The sequence below is a fragment of the Seriola dumerili genome, unplaced genomic scaffold (assembly GCF_002260705.1).
Source record: "Seriola dumerili isolate Sdu_G_001 unplaced genomic scaffold, Sdu_1.0 BDQW01000442.1, whole genome shotgun sequence".
Lineage (NCBI taxonomy): Eukaryota > Metazoa > Chordata > Actinopteri > Carangiformes > Carangidae > Seriola > Seriola dumerili.
Window position 1 is genome coordinate 1,550,218 of NW_019174697.1, and position 23,617 is coordinate 1,573,834.

Sequence of the window (23,617 nt, forward strand, 5' to 3'; positions counted from 1 at the left end):
TCATGAAATCATACAAATCTGTCAGGTGCACTCATAGGTTAGTTGAGAAAGATGCTACAAACATAAATAATTTCATTTTCTACAAAGCATAAAGTTATTATCCAACAATTTCCAGCTCAACATGTGTTTAAAAGCAAGACATGAAAAAAAGAAAAATCCATTGCCCACATATTCCACTATGACTAGGAGAAGTACAAAGAACCCAACAATTGGAATAAACTGGTGAACAAGCACAGGAACAACTCTGGAAAGCACTTCTAAAAAGAGAATGGTTGGAGAGGTGGAGACAGGCTGTGACCCTCAGCCACATGCTGTGTACTCCAGTCAGCTGTTCTGCAGAAAACTCCCATGGTTCATTCCTAAAGATGTCAGATCAGTGGGTGAGCCTTCTTGGCTGAGCAGCTGGGCATTTCTTTGTAAATCAAACAGCTCTTTTCCCAACTGTAGGTTTAAGATTTAAACTGAGGTGAGCAATGAACTCCAAATTGAATGCATGACACCGGAGGGAATCATAAAGTCCCTCTGAGAAATGTCAGACACAAGCGCGTGCATGGATGTCCCAGATGTCGAAACATGTTTCTATCAGCCTGTGATACATGTAAAACTTTGCTGCATATTTCAAATCTGTGTCTCTATAATAGGCACCAAAAAGAGTCATAGTGAAAGATAGTTGAGTAGCTGTATGACCTGAGCCACCAGCTGTGAATAAATTCAACCATAACATGTTAAGAGTTTCAAAAAAAACTTGGTATTAACTGTAATTTTTCTGGCAAATGAGTATGGAGGGTATTCAAATCACATGGCACACCTGCATGTACATTAAATTAGAAATAAATGCGTGTTCTATGTGTGTGAGATCAAATTTAAAATTCTGATGTATGTATTCAAATGATTATGCAATTTGTACAGTGATCATTGCAAAAAAATTGAGAGAAAGAAATCTCAGTATTTGACATTTTCTCTACATGTCAAATTTTATGGATGTGCAAATAATATCAAAATACTAAATACTTTGCAGTACGCTGTGAACAATAATTTAACATATCATAAAAATGTTGTTTTCTGGCTTTTACATGGACCACCAAAACAACATATTGTTTAAAGTATAACATGGTTATATTTTCTTACTTGGAAAGTGAAACATTAAATCTATGTGATTTTATTATGAATGTAAGCGTAATGGTTTGTAAAAAAACAAACAAAAATATACAAAAAAATAAAAATATCAGGTTTCTGATGTATAATTTCCAGTTTGACTGGACATTCAGATACAAGTTATTGTGTGTGTTAGGGTCATGCTCTTACATTACATTCTTTTTTTCTGATTTGTTAAGATTCATTTTTCTGAATGTTTCTCAAATATTTGTCAAGTATGACAAGTTATACAAAATGCTATATATTTTTTCTCGCTCTTTTTATCTTAAAGTTTATCAAAGCTAGGTGGCAAGAGGAAATGTATGACAGTTCTGGCAATAAAACTGATATTTGAACTCATATATAGTAGCTGTTTATGTATGGACCACTTATATGACATCACATTACCTCTCCATATCACATAGGGTATGGGTTTTGTGCGAATGTAAAATATAGCTATTGTGTCAAATCTTGTCTTAAGACATATAAGCAAATATTGTGTCCTCTTCTGTATGTTACAGTGTTTTAATGAGCAGATTTATGTACACTTGGTTGATGGATCGTCTTAATTGTTATTATAAATTTAATTTGAGTTCTTGATGTCTTCTTTTCTGTGCCTTTGTCATTTGGAGTATTTCAACCTGCACTCTCATGTCCTGTCTTAAAGTAACTTTAGAAAGACTTTTAGGAAGATGAGAAATCTATTTGATAAAATCATCACTTTTGACAGAAATTAATCTGATGCTAAATGTATTTTTGCAGTAAAATGACTTATCAATCTAAAAACCAGTAAGTATTTCCAGATTATGTTTCTCTCTCCTCTGTTCTTGACAAAGGTTACTCTAACTACCAATTAATACTTGTTGTACCATCCTACTGTGACATTACCAGTAGTTTTGATGTCTAGAGAATATCCTTTACTGTTTTATTTCTGTAACTCTTACTGCACATGTAGAGGTTACTGCATCAGTTATTCACTAATGTGAGTGGTGTCTAGATGCATGTAGTCTAATAAAAAACAAAAGCATTAAAACTGAGCCAGCTCCTTGGTTTTCTGTTTACAAATGAGACACTGCTTACAAATTAATGCAGGATACGATGAAACAAAACATACAGTTGATACTAATATCAAGTACAGGGTGGCCAACATGAAAAAAAAGAAGAGCATATCTGGGTTAAGATGCTTGTCAGGCTACACAAGGAAAGAAGAGTGAAATTCTGAATTCATTGCTCATTTAAATACTTGAAAACAGAAGGGAGACGGTCTGGATCTGGTGGTGTGACGGCCCTGTCGCGGCACTGTCAGGCATGTTAATGACCCATTAGTAACAGGGCACAGCAGACAGCCTGCAGCAGGAGGGAGCATTTCCTTGGAGTTATATAGTGGTGCACCTCATGCTGTAAAATGTCCACTATGGAATAAGAAGTTTTGGGTGGAGTAAGGACACACATATAGATCCAGGTTGTGATTATGTGATATTAAAGAAGGTTTGAAAGAAGATTTGAGAGACCAAATCACTCACACGAGGGATATAGTAAGCTTTAAACAAGCTTCAGAGTGCATGAACCGATTCCAAGTTGCCTTAATAAACATGTGGACTATTGATTTTCTACGAGTAGGCTGAGATGTATTGGATACAAATGACTGCTACAGAGAGCAATGAGCGTTTGTGTCTCACAGCAAAGGGTAATTACAGGGCCACGCGAAGAGAGTCCACAAGCTCACTACTTAAGTACGATTGAGAATGAGTTTGGAGTACTATCTTTTCACAGCCTGACCTTTACCTTAAGGTACCTACTTATGTAGTTTTCTTGAAAACAAACAAAATACGTTTATATTCAGTGTTTCTCAATAAACATATAATATGGATCCTGGAGGTCTACCAAATGTGTTTCCACATTTAACATTTCAAAAGCAAATTTTTAAATATTCTAAATTATTCAGTTTACAGCTACATTTGCTTGGTACTGGTCTACTTTTTTGGCCATCTTTGTTGGTGTGTTAGTCACTGTCAATAAGCAGATTTGCCTGAAATGATACAAACAAAACAGGCACCCCATTAAAGTCAGAGTCATCTTTTACACAGGAGATCTGGCCAAGACAGCACATTTAAGACACAGTATTCCCAAAATTATTCTAAACAGGCATAAACACAAACAGCTATTTAATGAGGATTCTGGTGTAAACACTGCAATGTGTATCCAACAAATGTGGAAACAGTTCAAAGTATATAGATCTCAGCATAACCCCAATTAAGAGGAATAATCTGGTGTTTTTAAAAGTCCAGTGACAATTATAGATACATTAGTCATACATTCAAGGGAGCTGAATTGATAAAAAAAAAAATGTATTAAGAAAATGTACTATTTAGGAAGTAAAATGGTGTTTTCCAGTGGCTGGGTTAGAAATAAAATGAAGTCACGAGATCAGTGATTCCCCCAGTGACACAGCACAGGATCAAAATAAAACAAAAAAACTATTTCCGTCTGCACAGCAATCCTGAATTCCTTTCGGGACTACGTGACATTAAATATAACTCCTAAGAGGAGTCTCATTGTAAAGAACTGCTGCTACTGCTGATGGGTGCAGCAAACAACAACACACTGTCACACTGTCAAAATGTCAATTATGAGGATTACTGTCTGCATAGAAACTGCTTCTCTAAGATTTCGTTTAAAACATTTTTTAATGTAAATACAAACTTTAACTCATTTTAAATTGGAAAATTAAACTTGACATCTTAAATAAAATGTAAAAAATTAACCAGTTCTAATAAAAAAAAATACATTATGTGCATGCTGTACATATTTCTGTTACTATGCACAATTTTCAAAATGAGAAAGGGCAACAAACAGTTTTTACGTATCAACTGTAAAATTCATTTCTAACCTTCAAATATGAACATGACGCCATCTCTGAATATCAGCTATATCAACACCATTCCTCCTTCTGTTAATGTCACATATCCATTTAACAGCGATTTGAACCCCAAGGTGAATATCTCTCAACCCCATTCAGTGTTCACTTTGACTTTCCACCCACCTGGGGGAGGAGGTCGAAGTGAGGGTGGAAGGTCAGGAATGGAAAGAAGATGTTGAGGTACGTCACTTTCTGTTTGGCCCTCTTCACTGTCTTCCTTATTTTTCACATCTCTGCAAAAGATAAATAATTGAACAGTTGAATTGTAAATCAGCAGGAGTAACCATTAGCCTTGCAAACCATGTATGACTAAGTGTTGAAAAAAAAAATGAACGTGCATACCCTTTGCAACCAAGGGCACTTCTCTTCTTCTCCCTTCTAGAGAGCCATTCTTCTACACTTCGCCCAGGCATCATTCTGTCCCAAGAGCCCTCTCTGTGCTGTCTTTCATCTGACAAACAAGAAAAATGTCACTCCTCTCAACATGGAGTTATTTACACAATCATTTAGATCAAATGTACCTGACAACATGTACTCTTTGCATTTGTCTACTCCCAATTCCTTGCAAGAATGATTTAGATAAGAACAATAATTATAGAAGCAGATATATGCTAATTTTAAAACTTCTGAATCACATGGTAGACAGCACCACCCTTTGGTTACAGCTTACCTTCCACCTGTCTTTTTAGGTTAATCAGCTCCTCTTCGGACATGTGAGAAAACCTGCAGTTGGGGCCAAAATCGCAAATTCCTAAAAAACAAAAGCCCAAGAAATAATGAGGATTACAAACAGGCATTTCGTATTATATCCTATAACTGTTTAGTTCAACTGTTCTGTTACCCTTTTGGAGAAACTTCCTACAGGGTTTCTTTGTTTGCTCATCATACAGAATGGCAGCAGAGTCTGCAAAAAGAAAAACAACAGTGGTCTCCATGGTTGTTAATATAATCTTCCACTGTAAACAAGTGGGCAGCCAACACAGCATAATGAAAAACGTGAGCATACTTAATTCTCCAACCATAATCACATAAATTAACATTAATTAACATCTTAAATAGTGATCCTATACATTAAAATTGTATTTTCATGTACAGGATCACTATCTATTTTGATAAGCACACATTCAGACTAAAACATCATATGTCATCTTATCTCAGGGGTAACAGAAACAAATGCAAGTCTCACCTCTAAAATGGTCAAACCAGGCCTTTTTCGCTCTGTGATGCTGAACACCATTCAGATGTTTTTTCCTGTTATGCATGTTGTCCTGAAAGGACCGGTCACAGTAGTCACAGTAGTATCTCTTCCCCATGGTACAGGTTATGTGTCCAAATAAGCACAATGTCACCTTTTAAACCACTGAAAGACCGTAAACAGAAATAAAACAATTTTAGATAACTGCTTTGTCAACACATGGTGAGTGACTAGCCTTGTTAATGCAAATAGCTCTTGTGAGAAACCATGGTATCCAGTAGTACTAAGCAAATGTTGCTCTCTGATAAATTAAAAATTGATTATCAAAAAAATATGCTACACTCTTTCCAAATAAAATTCAACCTCCTGGGTTTAGAGAAAACAGACTCTGTGTGTAAGAAAATAGAGCTGCAAGGAACAATTTTCATTAATCATTAATAAAATGTCAAAAACGCTCATCCCAATTTCCTAGAGCCCAATGTTTTATACAACAAACAATACAAAATCTAGAGATTTTTCATTTATAAATACATAAAACAGAGACAAGCATCGACAATGCATTGTCTGTCAATTGATTAATTAATTGACTAAGTCATTCATAACTTAATATGCAGCACAACATAATATACGTAATTAAGGCCTAATCCTAGTCCTAGGAATGATGTTTTGACATTTGAGACGTTTACATTCATGTCAGGGTCTCATTTGTTCATTCATTTTGCATTAATGTGTATTAATGTAAAAAGATATTTGCCCTAAAAACAGGGATTCTTGTATGGGAAGCACAAATTGGAACTACCCCAATCTCTACGATACTGGTTTGACATTCATTTGTTGCCATCTGCTGGCTTGCTGATGGAGGTGCTTCGATCAAAACAACTTGGTATGGCTTTCTGTTCCACTCTGAGGAAACTATAAGCCTCAAGTTTGAAGGTTCAGAGGTGGTTAGAAACATACTGAACATGTAAACAGGTTGCATGATGCTAGTACAAATTCTTCCCAACGTAGCAAACGTTATCATGCCTAAATATCGGTCTGTAGCGTCGGTAAATCGGCATAGTTAGCTCACATGCTTACAGTCACTCAAATGAACGTTAAAATTAAACTGCAAAGAGCACAGACCATTGGTGGAACAGTGATGTCCTCCTCTGGGATTTTTTGCTGTAAGTGGCCACTCAAAGTAAATTAAATAAGGCGAAAAAGACAATGAAATCTCGCAAGTCGTTCACATAGTGTCTTTACAGGGTCTTCATCACATTGTCTATGGTCTTCACTTCTCTCAGACCTCTTCCTGAAGCGGAAATTTGTTGCCGCGACATCCGGTCCTGCGCACACTCTTCCACCAACATGGCGCTGGCGAAGTCCGTCTACAACCTCCTCTTCAGGAGAACGTCTACTTTCGCTATAACCATCATGGTTGGAGCAGTCTTCTTTGAACGACTATTCGACCACGGCGGCGATGCCATTTTTGAGCAAATGAACCACGGGGTATGTGTGTCCGCTGTTGTTTTCGTGCTGCTCGTTTCATCCTGACCTTGTAAGCAGAGGGCGAAGCGCCGTTGATGTTAGCTAAGCTAGCTTAACGGCCTAGCTTACCGGCGTTTTATCGTCCTTAAACTGAACCCCATTTGTTGGTACAGTGTGTTTATTTGAAACTAACCTTTTTTAAAACTTGTGTTTTATTGTAGAAACTATGGAAACACATCAAACACAATTACGAGAACAAAGATGAGGAATAGGACGCGGCCCCAGGGTCATCTAAGGCTGAAGCGTAACTGTTGTCACACTTCCATCATCCATTCTTCCTGGACTTCACACCTGTATCAATCAGCAGTCAACATGGACAATGTGCTCAAAGTCATGCCCCGGCTGGCAGCGGCTACCAGAGGAGCTGTGGGAGCTGAATGACTGTCCAGACCACCATGAAGATGGAGCAATGGTTCCTGCCATCTCGTCCCCCCTACGTTATTATATGTAATGCCTTCGTTCTCCCAGATTGTAAATGGTTAAATTAAAACATGTGTTAATGTCTCACAGACCTTGCAATGTTTTTACTTATCATATCGTGTATTGCATGCATAGCTCAGTGCAGTTATTGTCAATACATATTGTTTAGATTAGTTGTGCTATGACAGATTTTTGACCATACCAGTATATTCATAGGCATAGCCACATTATGTCACATGAACCTGTGTCAAGAGCTTTCGTTTACAAATTAAACAAGTGTCTTGGTAAAGGGACATGGAAGTATTGCGTAATGCAGTTATTTCTGGTAAAACTGAACATTTGTTCACTGCGTGTTTGCAAGCCTTTTCAAAATCTGCAGTGGATGGATACTTGTGTCCTTTCAATTGAGCCACAGCTGTTTTTATAGGTTTTGATGTATCTTTTATGTCGGAACACATTTCCTGCCCACTCATTTTTAAAGTATCACTATGGGGGTAAGAAACCAGTTAAGAAACATTGTCTCTCAGCTCAGATTTTTTTGTCCAGTGCTACCGCAAAAACAGTATTTGATGATGCAAACTGTTATATACACACACATATACTTTATTCTAAAGTTGCAAATGGAAAGACAGTAATAGCAAACGCTTCAGACTGATTTTGAGACCAAAATGCCACATACCAATGTAAGAAGCACTATGCTTGTTGTTACAATGTTTATTTGAAAATCCATTTATGACAAATGATATAACTTATACGGTAATAAAAAATACAAATTGTATTTACATAGCATATTATAAAACAAGTAAATTGCAACACATTTACAAAATAGAGAGGTGCCCGAGGCTGGCAAATTTCAAAGTTACTACTTTTGCTACAGTTTATTTAATCATTGATTAAAATAAATGATGATTCTCATGTCCACACTGTACATAAGATCTCTGCAAATGGCTACCATATGTCTGCTGTATCAGCTTCAAGCACCTTTAACAAATTATTTTTAACCCAGAAAGTGAATGGCCATGAGCCTGAATTGAAGTTAGAATGTACATAAAATACAGTTTTAGCTTTCTGCATGCCATGTGAAACCATTATCACAGTGAACAATGAAGACATCCTATGTAAACCATCAGAGCAAGATCAGATGAGGCAACAGCCATTCAAATGCATTGCAAACAACTGCTTTTAAGTCTCAGGCCTTTAGATGGCACACTAGCACTTCCTGTCCTTTTGAATAATAGCAACTCTACTTTCAGCAACAATACAGCCGTAACTGGTGGCTCAGTCGTCGTGGTCACACCCTATTTTGAGCCTGAGACCACTGTAAGTACGTTATATCCCATAAAACATATATTTTTCAGTCAGAAACACTTCAATCAAGCAAAATGCACTATATTTCTGAAACACTGAATATGTAACTCTTACCAAGGAAGTGAGCCTCAACTGTAGAGTTTTACTGATTTAGGTACAACATAGAGGAATATTGCTGTTCAAACATTACGCCTGAATCCATTTTTTTTAAAAAGTGTAAACAGATGGTCTTGGCATTGTTTTGACATCATGCATAATTTTGAAAGATACAACAAAGACTGAGGAGCAATTAGGGCCTAATAGATGATGAGTGGAGCTATCTGAGATAACAGTGACCCATCTGTGGGCCCATTTGGGAGTGGTAATAATTTAATGAATGTAACACCATCCAAATGCATCCAGGAATTCAGCTTCTAGGTGACAAATGTGAATTAACATTATGGATGCATCATGTGAAAGAAAGCTTGTACTAAAACAAGAAAACATTTGCTACAAGAAGGCACATAGAGTACATGTTGAAGGATTGTTTTTGCTATATTGTTGCTGTAAATGTTTTAATCCAAATCAAACTGTAAAAATGGTATCTTTTATCCAACCCCATAGTCGAGTGAGCCACAGACTTACACCCAAGTCTGTTAAGTACTGTATTTCCGGAGTGAGCATCTTTTCACAAACTGTCCTGAATTTGGGAGCAATATCTTTCTTCATGTTGTAACCCAGGATGGAAGACTCTCCAACCGGCTGCCAGGGCAGAAAACGATTGTTCTGAATCTTTTGGGCTTCAACTGCATTTCCCCCCTCGATACAGATGGCTTTCATCTCTGCATTTCTTCTCCTCAGCTCATTGACCTCCTTTTTCATTCGTTCTCTGCCATACCTTTCTATTTTGGCCCAGAAGGTAGCATTGAAGTGCTGATAGAGTCTCCAGTCAGCCCCGTTCCACTCTAAAGCTTTGGCTCTGAACTCAGGGGTCAGTCGAGATACAGATGAACTCTTGCGAGCATTTAGCTTAAAATATATTATGTCCTCCATGGTCCAACAGAGTGTGTCCTTAAGCAGGATTAGAGACTCCTCAAAATATTCTGCTATGAGCACCAAATCAAAATGTTTTGATAAATTATGAATGTCCCTCATGACACGAGAGTCATCAGCTTCAACGTTGTTATCAAAACCCAAGTCAAAAAAGAGCAGATTCCTAAGATAGAATGAGTTGTAAGCCTCAGCGCTGTAGTAGATCTGAGGATTGTTTAGAAACTCTTCCAGTTTGTTCTCTCCATTGATCCTCCACGTGAGAGGAACTGCTCTGTGATAATAATGGAAGGACGACTCAAAGAGATCCACAGGGTCACGTAAGATGGTGATGTACATGGCATCCGGAGGCAGGAGTTTGGCGACTTCTTGGCGGTCAAAGCGCATGTGGTTACAAACAATATTGAAACACTCTCCGGGCCTGTAGTCCTTCACCTGAGAGCACATGAAAGCCGATGGGTAGAAGAAGTCATTGCGTCCATCAGGGAAGGCGAATTTAAGCTTGTGCTTTTCCCCAAATCGGAATAGGATGTTGAGTATAGTGCTACTAGCAGTTTTATGGGTCTTCATGAACATGATGTTGACAGCAGGGGAGCACTCTTCTGACTGGGATTTGGAGCGTTCAAAATGCGTGGTCACATTTTTCTTCGATAATTCTGCCATGCTGAGAGGACACGTATCTTCCTGATAGCCCCTGTTAATATAATGACATAATAAGTATATGGATAAGTAAACTGACTAATCTCACCAAAATAATGCTTTTCTTTTAAATATTTACCTGATCTTCACTTGAGCTGGGTTCGTTAAACAGTACAGCACCAACATGATGTTGGTCAATAGAGCCCACAGAATCAGCCCTCGCATTACAGGTGTGCACTTAGTTCCTTTGAGGCCAAACATGATTAAACCTTAAACAGGAACCTGAAAGTGAAATAAGAGAGCATACATGAACCGAGGAAAACATTACTAATAAGGCTGTGAAGGTTTGATACACACCAGTCTGGATTTTACATTGTAATTGTTGTGTTCGCATAGAACCAATTAGCAGCTATGTGAGGATCATAAACAGCCAAATGCCCTGCAGCAATTTATACACACAGGGCAACTAATTATACCCCCTTACCTCACTTCATCCCTCTCTACAGCAGGGTAATTATTATGTACACACAAAAAGGCCAGGCTTGATTTTAAATCATATGCAATCTATAGTATTTATCACTGCTAAAAAGAAGAGGTTAAAGAAGAGAAGAGGTTAAAAGAAGAGGTTAAACAGCAGAATAAGAAAGGAAGATATTAAGTGCAGATAATAAAGATAAGCAAAAAACTGCTGAATCATTCTTTCTGTCAAATAAAGCCCTCATGTTTACACTTTAAACATGTTTATGGTTCTTAAATTTCTCACAACAAAAAGGAATGATGGAACATTAAAGACCCAGTTTAGGTACAAGCTTCTTCTGACAGCACACTGTTCTCTTTAGGAAAAAACTAAATGAGAATGGCTAAAGATCAAAGCTGGTTTCCAGCTGTTGACACTGGACAGATGCTCACTTACACTTTATAAAAGAATCATTCCAAAGAAATTCAAATAGGTGGTTTGATACGAAAAGGTGTGTCCCTGTGCACACCTGCTCTGACCTCTTATCTTAAACACTGATAGTCGTATGTGTAGTCCCTTTGTTACATTTGAGAATACCAGTCATGTGTAAGTCTCATAGAGAAGTTGTAGCAGATAATGAAAGTTTTCGTTTCAGTTTTATTAAAGCCTACACATTTGAAAGATGTCTTCGCTTGAAATAATAGTTCTGTGCACCTATTATCCCCAATGATCAAAACAGCCAAAGTATGACTCAAGCAACAAATTAAAGAACAATACACCTGTGGAAGCAGCCCACAGTATGTGTAGAAGAAAAGAGCCTTCTTTACCTGCAGATGACAGCACTAGCAGTGTTGGGGATGAAGATTTTCTACAGGGTAAAAAGGAAACCCTCTATTGTTCAGCATGCTGCACACACTCTGAAGTCATATCTCATTGGCTTTGAAGACGGAAACAAGGCAGATGTGAATGCTCCTCCCACAGGGTCTGAACTAGTTTGTAAAATAGGCCAGCACAGCTCTACATGATGACCATTCTAACACATTCGTAGTAGGACAAATCAGCTTTACAAACATGAAGTAGAACTAAGTTTACTAAAGTGTGTTGCAAATAGGCTGCTTTATGTTTTCAGAATTGGTTCTTCAGATGTGTTAAATTGAAGCCATTAGCCTATATTAGAATTTGTAGTAAGGTAATAGGTAATGTAGTTTGGCTATTATTATTCACATCACTAGACCCTGTTTAATTAAGTCCCAGTATTTCCCCTAAAATGCTGCTATATTTGCAGCATAATACCAACACTTATTCACTGTGACGATATTTCCATAAACCTTATCGGCTTGCTTTTATTTGACTACATTCAACCATCATAACCCCTGCAGCAGCTCAGACAATGCAAATGTGTTGAATGCACAGATAAAAATCATTTTCTTTTTTTCTGCTCAGAGGACTTGTTGTTCCAGTCAAGTGACTTAGAGTTGTGAACAGTGTGGAGTTACATTTTGTTAAAGTTTATCTGATAATAAGAACAACTGAGGACTGGGATCATATCTACACTTTAATGTATAATGTGCACTCATAGCAGTACAATAAAACACATTGTAATGTACATATTAGGCCCCAATAAAGATGTTTTAATAAAGTGTATGCTGTATATAACAACTAGCTGGATAGATAGATTTCATTTGGAGGGTTCTGTGCTCTTGTGACTCACTCAGAAACATTGTAGTCACAGGAGAGAGCACGTCCAGCTCCGCCCAGCTGTGTGCTGTGTTGTGGGGCTGGCGGGATGTTTTTCTTTAGTCTCTAGATACCTGGACGCAGGTGCTGCCTCAGCTGCTGCCAGCTTTGGCTGCAGCTGAATAAAATCTGATTCAGTAGGTCCCATCGATTTGGCCTGAACCCAGCATCTGTGTGGCAAAGGCCAAAGTTGAAGTCACTGACATCAGAATGCGTCAATGGGGACGATCAGATCTATGTCACCACAAGATAAGAGCAGGGTTGCATCTACCAAATCTGGGGTTGCTTTAGTCAAGGCTGCCTACAGTGGCAGAAGTTGGAGTTTGGTAACTTTGAAGCAGCAACAGACTCTCTTCAAATATTATGTCAATCAATATGTAACCTTTGAGTTTCTAACCCCATAAATCCTCCCCAAATAACCAAGATACTTAACAGATGTTTGTATCTCAGTGTTGTTTAGGACTTCCACTTGCAATATTCAGTCTCAACAAGAATAAACACAGTTCTGTTTTTTTAAATTACATTAACTGTATTTTATTACATTAATTACATATATTTTACAGATGTACAACATGTGACATGTAATGATGAAGCAGTCACGAGGAAACCAAACAAAAATTATGAGAAACATCAAATGCTTCAATCAAAACAAAAGTCTAATCAAAAACTTTTACTGTTACTATGTTAACAAGACATTAAAAACGGATTTTATTTTTCCTTAAGTCATTTCAATTTGTTAAAACAGGAGCTCAAACCACTCAGAGAGGTTATTTTAATATCAACCCCAGACCAACAGAAGCAGCTTGTTTATGTACCATTGCCAGTAAATTAAAACTGATTGTTAATATTGTTGGTTGTGTTAGAATTATGACAGAGACTGGAACAAAAATGATATGACAGTTGTCAAACCTTATTGTATTGTGATGCTGTCACTCATTTGAGTTTTATGGGGCTGGTGTTTTTTTCCTTTTTATATCAATTTCATGTATACATTATTATACTGTAAAATGTAAGCATCAGAAATGCTGTGATAGTGACTAGTAATTGTTTTTAAATTAGGAATCAGCTACAGTGCAGGCCAACTTGATTTAAGACTATTAACTTTTGTCATGTCTCCAAAAACACCCTGTATATTTCATTTTTTCATTCAATCAAAAACAAGCTTTCAGACGGTAACACTGGGCAAAACAGCTCTCAAAAGACTGAGGCGCTTTGGGCGGCAGCGAAACCAGAGATACTGACACAGCCAGTCCGGAAATCTTCCCTACAATATCAAACTGAATCGGCAGGCAGTTTCTCCTCCCATGTGGCTTATGCAACAGTGCAGGTGTTCTGAAAGTGGTTGGGTGCAGACTTCCATGAAAAATCACAGCAGTAACCATGGCATGTTTTTGGAACATTTTGGAGTAGAGCAGAGCCCCTAAGTGTTTGATGAGCAGAAGATGTTCTTGTCTTCAAAGAAAAACTGAAGTCACAAACATCCCTTTGCTAAAATCAGTACGTTGCACAATAATTTAACAAATGACTTGTTAAAGTTGATCAGCAATAAACATACTAAAATATTTTACAATCCCGTTGGAGGAGTGTGCAGTAACAACAACAAAAACAAGTTGTACTGTAGCTGACTGCTTCCAGTTAATCTTGTGAAAACAATAAGGCACTTTTGAGCGACAGCTAAATACTTGCACTGAACAAAACATACAAAGAGCTTGTTTCATCATTTTACAAAAGCACATTACAGCTATTATATACAAGTAAGCCACCTTTGGTAATTGGACAAGCTGTTTTAGCAGAATTGATTCTGGGGATTACCATGACCAGTTTTACGTTAAATAAACTGATCCTGAGACAAATACCAAACATCACTTCTTAATGGAGCAGCACATGTATCGCTACATGTATTATCATGGCAGTGTTTTAAACATTCTGTTATTATTCATACTGCTAAAATGAAAAGAAAAATCCCATATCGCAACCAACTTTAAAATATCTGTCAGTGAAACTTTCTTTGATACTGAGCAGCATAAAAAGCAAAGGAAGGACATTAATCTCCCTCCTCTTGCAGCGGTTAGCAGGTAGTTGTACAGTGAAGATGGTGGAATGCTTACAGAAGTACTCCAGTTAGTATGTCGTGGTCCTGCGATTCAGTAGACAGGCGTGTAGAAAATCTGACCACCCAGCACCCTGCGCTTCAGCTCCTTCCACAGCAGGCTGCGCTCTCTCTGGGATCCCTTCATGAAGCCACGGTTCTCTTGAGCACGACGAGACAGATAGGGAATGACCTCGTTGACTGGCCCATATGGAACATACTTGTAGACGGGGAAACCTGCTTGACCTGTTTTTAACACGGAGCAAAGGAATTCGTTTTGAAAGATTACCCAGTATCTCCATGTGTGCGTTTCATGTTATGACATGCATGCAATGTATATCAACAGCATTCACATATGGGTGTAGAAGAGAGATAGTCAGAACAGTTACAAGGCACATTAAATTTTCTTAATAAACTCATAAAGTTAACAAGGTAGATATTCAACTGTGCTGATGGGAAAAATTGTGCAGTAGATTAAAGCATTTTCTTTTCTTTCTTTTTTTTTTCTTTTTTTTTTTTAAATTAAAAAAGGAATTCATGATGAATACATATTGGATTAAGATAACACTGATATGTCCAAATTGGATGTTGATATTGGATATCAATTGATATGACAAGATCAAACCAGCCTTTATGTCTCTCTAGTTTAAGAGAGATCAGGTCTGCTACAGCATTAACCATCACTTGTCATCTGCCCTTTAGATTAAGATGAGTTTGAAGTTGTGTCTCAGTCATCAGTGTCTGTCTCTTATTTGCAGGACACAGCTCCTGTTGGGCTCTAACATTATATCCAGGAAGCTAACTAGTTTCACCTCAAAGAAAAACACAGGATTCTATCTATTGCTTTATGCTCTATCTACATGCAGTATACCATGTACAGTGCTACATCTGCTAACTGTCCAACAATATCAGGTGGTGACATGTTCATGTTTAGACTCATAGCGTGCATCCCTCAAGTTAAGAACATTAAGAAACTGGAGTTGTTTGTTCCCAGGATATCTATAGATTGGATGGATCCTTTCTGAGGTCAGTGGCCGCCTGAGTATTGGAAAGCTTACGTCTGCACGAACTATGTTTCAGTGGTACCTTAATGAGCACATGACTGCGTGATGTAAGACTCTGTGATTCCATAACTTACTGTTGACTTTTAGTATCCGAGCTGAGCACAACATACCTAGTGGGAAGCTGATCTGGTCACACATGCCCAGCAGCTGTCCAAAGTAAACTTTATTCTCAGTGGGTGAAAGGCCCATCTCATTCATCCTGAAAAAAAAAAAAAAAGAGAACCAGGGAAAGGGCTGTTACATAATGAGAGCTGGAGTGTGGTATTTCACCACTGCTGTGGCAATGTCTTTCTGTAAATCTTATAATTGCTTTGGAAAGTTAACAAAGAATACGTTTCACTTGGAGCAATATCCTGGGCATTAGTTTAAACCATTAGGTTTAATCCTTAATGAATGAGAGGTTTAAGGCTTCCATGCATTTTAAAACTTTATCTGCACTTTGGCCTGTATGAAACGTCCGGCATGTACTGAGACAAAACGTACATTTTTAGGGTGAATTTCACTGTGTCCTCGTTGTGAGATGCAACCATGATATTTGCTTTCCTGTTGTGTTCGATCTCCTCCAGCACGTACTCCAAACACCTGAACAAACAACAAGACAGATAGTTAGGATTAAGACACTTTCTGGCCGATCCACAATTATTGATAAGACAAAAATTCAAGACTTACTTGTGATACATCCTGTTTGTGGCCTCATAGTCTGGGTTAATTGGGTCCTCATAGCCAATCTCCTCCGCCCTGGCTCTCTCCTGGTACATGTAGGCTCCACGGACCAGCTTGGCACCAAAGTACCAGCCCTCCCGCCGTGACAGCTCAATATCCACACTTACATTGTCATAGGCTTCCTAAAAACATTGAATTGTTAAAAAAAAAACAAACACACACACACAAATATGACAGTTTATTACGCAACTCTGCATATTTAAATAATCAGTGGCGAAAATTGTCATAATAATCTGTCATGAGGGAACTGTAGTCTCACCTTGAGGTAACACTGGTAAGTGTTGAAAATGATTGGCTTTTCTGTGTTGAATTTCCTCTGCATTTCCAGGGTCAGTCGACTAATAGCTGGCTGGAAGTACGTCTGCTCGGCATCCACCATTAGCCTTACCCCATTCTCCAAAGCATGCTGTAGCACACAAAGAGCATTTACAGTTTAAATGGTTCTATACATGTAAGTGATCAATCTACACAAGAGAAATCAGCAAAACAATTCATTTCTGAACCAGGGCTTTCATTGTACAATACAGCTGTATAGTGTTTTATATTTCTTCTTACCTATTTAATAAAAGCATTTTATTTGTTTGAGGTTCCTCACCTTGGCGAGAACGTCCACTCTCTGCAGCATTCTCTTCATCTGCCTCTCCTCCTCAGTTGTAAACTTTTTCAACAAAGGCTCCAGCTGGCCGGTCTGCACAACCAACACACAAAACATTGACTCATTTGGCATTTGCTTTCTTCGCGATCACAGTAAATCCACAAACTTTATCTACATGTGACAGGCATGGCAGAAGTTAGGTGGGCAGAGCGGCAGCGAGAGCAGGGCGACTGCCTCCGCTATTTTGTCCTTTGTCCCACCCTCAAACTGAAACAAAAAGAGTTTCTAAACTGACCTCAGCCACCAGTTGCCACATTAACAAGTTCACATAAACTCCATTTATACCAACACTGCAAAAATTTACAGTGTAAATCATTAGTGCAAACTGTTTACTTGGGGAAGAAGATATGATATTGCACCAGCAAGTTGTTATCTTGTGAGAGGAGGATCGATTTATTCTTCCCACTAAAGTCCAGGTTCTGAGGTGGAAACAAAAACTGTTGTCTGGCCTACATAAGTTTTGCTTATTTATTGTTTACAACACTATCTGTCTATGAGACCATTAACTTTAAATTCAAATTTTCTATAAAATGCTGCAGTCTGACATGTACATAATGGTCGGAAGTATGTTGTTTTTTTGTCACTTAAAACTTGAAAATGATCAGCAGAAAATGAAGACCTGCTATCAATTCTGAGGCCTTCTTTGTTTTAATTGCACAGCTCACAGTGAACATGAGAAACGGCCGATCTATACCACATGCAGTCCACATTTCTTCCCCTGACCCCTTTGAGAGTCTGGGCTCTCCACTTAATATTTACATGACAACGACTCACCTCAAGGTTTGGCACCATAAGCAAGTTGGAGATTTTTGTTGTGTCGTTTATTAAACTGTTCCAGTCCAGCAGATCTATTGTTCTGAAAAGAAGATGTAGGGAAATTTAAATATGTAAAATTTTAGCCTTCAGAATATTTTAAACCACAGGTCATTTGATACATGTCTGTGTGTAATTACCATTTCAAGCTAAACATCTGCTTTCCTGTTGATTTAACAAGGCTTCAAGAACTTAAGGCCAGAGACTCAAACATCAAACATACATACATATAAAAGTATGAATGTGTATTGTTGTTATCATGGCACTAATGAGTGACTATCTTACCCGGACAAACCCAGCTTCTCTCCACTGAACCAGTTTGCAATGTCATCCTTGGCTCCAACACCCATCTTAATCAAACTTTCCTATGAAGAAATATTTCAGTGATTAAAAACAAATATATAAATATATTGCATGATATGGCATTAAGAGTCATGGACACTTAAACGCAGATAAAGTGTATCTTGTAAACTAAAAAGGATTCGAGTGTAGCAGTTATGCATGAGCATGTATGAACCTGCTTTAGACTTTGCTGAGGGCTACACACACCTTGAGTTGTTCCAGCTCCAGTTTTTGTTCCAAAACCATCATTTCAGATTTTCCCTGCTGAGCTGCGAGGAAGTTGAAGAACTGTCTCCATTTAACCAGGACTTCTGAAAACTGGAGCTGTTTAAACACAGAGCAAACTGTTAAGTATCAAGTGATATTATTGCATTTGAATATTATGATGGGGCTAAGCAGTACACATCAGTATTTTATTCACAGAAAAAAAATTAACATAATCACACCTCTTGCTCACTGTCAACTGGCACATACTTTTCAGTTTGTATGAGAAAGTTAAGCCGGAGACACTGAGGTATGAAACAAGGCTTTCCTTAAACCTGACTACAAGTTCACTGATAACAATGAAAGGTTCGGCTCAGGTTTGTACACAGTAATGTGAATTCATGATTGTACTAATCTATTGGCACTGACTCAAAACCATAAAGAGATAGATAAACGGCTAATGTTATATTTCCCCACTACTCTGTAATGGTGATCTCGTGCCAATACACAGGTTGTTAGTGTTAGATCTGGCACCACTGTCACCAAAATCATTATCTAAATTCTGTAACATTAACTTTAGATTTATATTGAAGACATGAAATTGAACTTACAAGGAACTGTGGGCGTCCCAGGGCTGTCATTTTGATAGCAGAAAATCCATCAGCAGAGGCTCCGCCTGAAATTGGTAACAAATTTTTAGTCACTTGATGCTGTATAATTCTCCACCTTATTTTAATCTTATTCAACCCTGCCATTAATACAGCTTATAAACTTTATTTTGTTGTTTGTATAATCTTTATATAATAACCAAAACCTAACTAACATATCATGTTTCTCATTTGCTTCGACAGAAACCTTGCTACTTACCGGAGGCTTTAATGCAGTTTATGAATGTCTCCATTTGGTTGTCACATTTGGCCTCATCTGCATAGAAATATGTACGAGCACTGATAACCCCCCCACGTCTGTCCCCAAACTGACGATGAGCCTTATATTTCTTCTCACGATGAACAGCATCTGGAGTGAGAAAAAAAATGAACATTAGCTGCCTGACTTGGTAAAAAAAAAAAAAAAAAGAAGGAAAAAAAAAAGACTAAATTTGTGGTTATGACAACAAATATTAATTGGTAGCTCACTGGAAATTTAATGTCTGATCCCATTTCTATGAATCAGATCATTTAAGCAGCCATATTCAGAAATTATAATAAAAACAGAATACATTTTCAGAGACACTATTAACATTTTCAAGATATTAAAAGTAGCTACTCTTTATTCTACATCTTGACAAAGTCAGTCCCACAAGCTTTTATTTTGGATGCAGTGCAATTATTTTTTCATGTCACAATAAATTCATCACAAGCAAACATGGTTATTTCATTGGCAATGAACAGCAATCCTCAAAATAATCTCAAATTCCTGTCTAAATGTGTAACTTGTCATGAATGACAGATGTACATAGTGCCAGAAAGAGTAATACTAACAGTATGTATTAAGGAATTCATATTGTCATTGAAAAATTTAAAGTCATATGATTTCCAAACAAGACCAGAGAAAGCAATAGTAGGTGAATGATGCACTTGCGTCTCAAATATCAACCCTGTGACACAAGCTTGCTGTCCCCACTGGACGGAACATTTCATACCCCTCTAGATCCAGCTATAACCAGTACTATCCAGGCTGCACCACATGGCTGCATAACTAGACATACCGATCCTGACATTTGACATGGACTTGTGTTGCGTTCAGGCTAAGACGAAGCAGCAACTGAATATCAAAGCAAACCAGTAGTTCAGTCTTGCCACTACCAGTCGTGCCTGTTAGTTACATTACATTAAATGTAACACAAAATAAAGTTATTTCCAACTGATATACACACCTGGACTTTCTTTCTCTGCCTCAGAAACACATGACCTGAAAAAGAAGAGATTGGTGTTAGAGCAGCAAAAACCACTGTTATTGCATCCACCTGAAGCATTTTAATTGTGGATTCAATGTATGGAAAATAGGTTATACTGCCTGTACTGTCTTGCACTATCAGACTCCAAGGATAATCTAACAATTCTTATGTCACTTTCAGTTTAGTTAAATCAAAAAACATTATATGATCCATAAACACAGAGAGATCTACAGATTTTCCTATTATGACCTAAAGAGACTAGATTTTGAAATATAGAAAAGCAAAGAAAAATGTTTGTCTGAAATGTTGAGGAAAGGCAAATGTTTTTCTTTCACATGTCATTTTAACCAGTCTAGCTGAGACCTTTTCATGCAATTTTAATGACTTCTTTTCCTAGACATGTTGTGACATTCATAGAGAGTCTTGAAAAAGATAATAAGTCTAAATCAAAAAAATATACTTGGATTTAGTTTAGCATGTGTATGTTTGTACTCAGTAAGGTAATCCTGAGTTAAACATAAGCTTATTTCCTCCTCAGGGGGAATTACATAACACTTCCGTGTCTGCGTGTTCTTGTTGTATGAAGGGATCCAGCACATTACTCTAAAAGGCTGGCAGCCTTTTCATGAGGCACAGCCCCTGCTGAATAACCAGGTCGACCTATCAGAGGAGAGGGGTCTGCTCCAGCCGACCAATAGAGGAGAAGCACTGTTTTGCTACTAGAGATCAAATAAAACACATGAGGTTTCGATTACAGTTGATATGGCGGAAACATCCGCCAGATCACGCGACTCGTGAATTTGATAAGAACCTTAACAGAAGCCAGACATAAAGTGATAATTTAAGAATATACTGGCATCGATGTTCAATATAGCTCAGTGGAATATTTTAGACACTATGTTCTGTGTGTAAAGGAGCTTAAGGATAATTCACAGAGGGACAACATACAGTATAATTCAGACATCTCAAAACATCTCAATTTCACAGAGTGTGATACTAAACTGGTTTGCCCAAACTTTTCACCTGTTTTATGTTTTGAACAGTGAATTACCCGTTACCATCGTATTCTATCCACCTGTATCGTGGTTGGTTCAAACTGCTAGGAGGACCAAGGGAAAAATGAGTTGTGGGCCCTATAATATCTGCTACACAGACACAGAGACCACTATCATAAATGCTTTGGTATAAAAGGCAATGACTAAAATTACAACTACTAGTTTTACTTACTTAATTCACTATCAAACAACTCAGTATAATAGACATGGACACACTTTATCACACTTTTATTTGTCTTTCGTTTGAATCATTATAATGACACTGCTGTAAAACTTTTATTTTTGGAAATCTGTTCATTGCAAAAGTTTTCTTTTATTTCCGTGTGCAATGTGCAGGTCCTACTGCAATCATGCATGGGGTGGTGGAGAGTCCCCTCTTTAAATGGCAATTCAAGTTTTTCAAGTTTCTCCCACTTTCCCAGGAGAGCATGGGCCAGGTGAACAACCTTTCTTGTTGTGGCACAGTTACACCCCTTGGCCAAATATCATGAGAAACACTTCTCATGATATTGGGCCAGGCTTCATGATTTATTATGTTACACAACTTAAACAACTCCTTATGTAGTTCATATATAGCATATATTAAAGTTGAAATACTGATTAATTGTGGTTTAAAGCTTTAGCACAATATTTCATAATTTATGAAATATAAAGACCAATAATGAGAAAAGAGCTGCATTGTTGTAGCTAAACTCCTGCTCTGTCAGATGTATCCAATACTTACTCCATTTCTTTCTTCTCTGCCTCCTCTTGTGTCAAGTCCTCTTCAACACTGTAGTCTAAAACTGCCCCCACGCCGAAGGCCTGATTTTTCTGAATTAAAGGTTTGATGGTGTTGTGGTCTTCCCCTGCCACAAATTGACCATAGAAGGTCATCTTCATCATTTTCTCAAACATCCACTGACCAAGCAGCTTCTTACTCAGCTCCATCAACTGATAACAAACAAAGCAAGAACAAGATGTTGTTGTACATCAGTGGTTTGTTGTTCAGTGCCATTATAATACCCCAACCCCCTCAGTCCATTAGATAATAGGACTGAATGTCTTTTTCAAGGACACATTGATCTAATTTGGTGCCATAGATATACTAGAACTCTTTATAGTGATATAACAGATATATTATAGGGATGAATATCGATCATTTCTAAACTATCAGAGTTTGAAATAGGAATATTACAGTAGAAAATAAAGTAATAATAATAATAATAATCTTCATTTGTATAGCACCTTTCTTAAAGTTACAAGGTGCTTGTACAAGCAAGACACAAAAAAAAAACATTTAAAACAACATAATGCAAATGGAGAATACCAGGAGAGTGGAAGCTGTGCCAAAGCAAAACAGATCACAATATAAATTTGCCAAATGTGACTCATTAAGAGTTGATAAATGCTATTATTTTTTAAAACGAAAGAAAACGTCTCAGATAACTCACCTCTCTGTTCTTTTCAACGAGCAGGTCAATCGTACAAAGCTTGAAGACCAGCAGACTTCGGAGCAGTTCAATGTTACCCTTACTTTTGTAGGCTTCTTGAGTGTTGTCGAAGTCGATGTGGATTTTATTCAACTGTGAGTTTGCACCAGTTTTTAATTTCTGGCAGAATTCAATCGGCACAGTTTCCACCACGGTGCACCCACCCATCTGTTGCTCTTTTTCTTCTTGAGTTTTGGTGGATGCAAGTGTTGATCGACATCTCCCAGATGAAATGCGTATTTTCCCGACATTGCTCGAGTTTGCTCTAACAAGAGCAGCTACGAACTTAGTGTACGGCATGACTTCCTTTCTTTTCCCTTTCTGAAAACGACAAGCTTCCTCACCGCCTCGTGCAACAGCTTATTTGATGCTGCGTGGAGAGCGCGCTCTGGGCCGTTAAAGTCACCTCGCGCTGGGGGGGCGGTGCCTCACTTGTTATGTCATGCTGCCTGGCATCACATGTGAACCATAGATGTGAGAACAAGGTGGTCGTTGTCGCACTTTACCTGGAAGTCACCCTAGTAAGGTACATGCAAGTTTAATTTCGGACTTTATGGCTCCTTGTACTCCATTTACTGTCTTCACAAATACACTGTACTCATATATAGATAGATGCACTGTTCCATCAAATGTAAATAGTCTAGATGTTTTGTGCATTATTTCATACACATTTACTCAAAATTCAGTCTGACATGTTTGGTGTGTTTGGAAATTTGGGCTCTCCATCAGGATTTTAAATCAAACCTCTGGATATGAATAAATGTTTCTGATTAATATTTTGTCTCTCCTGTAGGACCCTGATCCTTTCAATAAAATGTAATGCCCCTCCACACAAAAATGAACATTACATTTTTCACATGGGTAGTATAGTATTATTTAGGGCTAATTGCATTGTATTGCAGTACTCTATATTGAATGTAAGAAAGTAAGTAAAGCT

The 23,617-nt window shown here is 37.8% G+C and overlaps 4 protein-coding genes across 5 annotated transcripts; 1 reads left to right on the forward strand and 3 right to left on the reverse strand.

Moving 5' to 3' along the window:
- Window positions 1-2,180: 2,180 nt before the first annotated feature.
- Window positions 2,181-6,553, reverse strand: zmat5 (zinc finger matrin-type 5). Of its 2 annotated transcripts, XM_022762142.1 has the most exons (7): window positions 6,372-6,553; window positions 5,241-5,414; window positions 4,896-4,958; window positions 4,725-4,805; window positions 4,397-4,505; window positions 4,178-4,287; window positions 2,181-3,163 (listed from the first exon to the last, which is right to left on the reverse strand). In XM_022762142.1, exons 2-7 carry the CDS (start codon window positions 5,365-5,367, stop codon window positions 3,147-3,149), a joined length of 507 nt encoding a protein of 168 aa, XP_022617863.1. In that variant the 5' UTR covers window positions 5,368-5,414; window positions 6,372-6,553; the 3' UTR covers window positions 2,181-3,146. The 2 variants fall into 2 exon arrangements, with proteins under 2 accessions (XP_022617863.1, XP_022617862.1); XM_022762141.1 differs by having other exon boundaries at window positions 2,181-4,287.
- A 15-nt stretch (window positions 6,554-6,568) lies between these two features.
- Window positions 6,569-7,283, forward strand: LOC111234184 (cytochrome b-c1 complex subunit 9). The gene is made up of 2 exons (XM_022762143.1): window positions 6,569-6,737; window positions 6,938-7,283. Exons 1-2 carry the CDS (start codon window positions 6,597-6,599, stop codon window positions 6,986-6,988), a joined length of 192 nt encoding a protein of 63 aa, XP_022617864.1. The 5' UTR covers window positions 6,569-6,596; the 3' UTR covers window positions 6,989-7,283.
- A 106-nt stretch (window positions 7,284-7,389) lies between these two features.
- Window positions 7,390-11,539, reverse strand: LOC111234182 (galactosylceramide sulfotransferase-like). The gene is made up of 3 exons (XM_022762140.1): window positions 11,457-11,539; window positions 10,312-10,454; window positions 7,390-10,227 (listed from the first exon to the last, which is right to left on the reverse strand). Exons 2-3 carry the CDS (start codon window positions 10,431-10,433, stop codon window positions 9,069-9,071), a joined length of 1,281 nt encoding a protein of 426 aa, XP_022617861.1. The 5' UTR covers window positions 10,434-10,454; window positions 11,457-11,539; the 3' UTR covers window positions 7,390-9,068.
- Window positions 11,540-12,250: 711 nt separating this feature from the next.
- On the reverse strand, window positions 12,251-23,070 carry LOC111234226 (proline dehydrogenase 1, mitochondrial-like). Its single transcript, XM_022762191.1, has 14 exons — window positions 22,642-23,070; window positions 21,933-22,141; window positions 20,133-20,167; window positions 19,124-19,273; window positions 18,868-18,932; window positions 18,260-18,376; window positions 17,996-18,075; window positions 17,672-17,753; window positions 16,838-16,930; window positions 16,502-16,648; window positions 16,189-16,364; window positions 16,003-16,101; window positions 15,630-15,718; window positions 12,251-14,701 (listed from the first exon to the last, which is right to left on the reverse strand). The coding sequence occupies exons 1-14, from the start codon at window positions 22,978-22,980 to the stop codon at window positions 14,511-14,513; spliced, it is 1,872 nt and encodes a 623-aa protein (XP_022617912.1). The 5' UTR covers window positions 22,981-23,070; the 3' UTR covers window positions 12,251-14,510.
- Window positions 23,071-23,617: the final 547 nt, after the last annotated feature.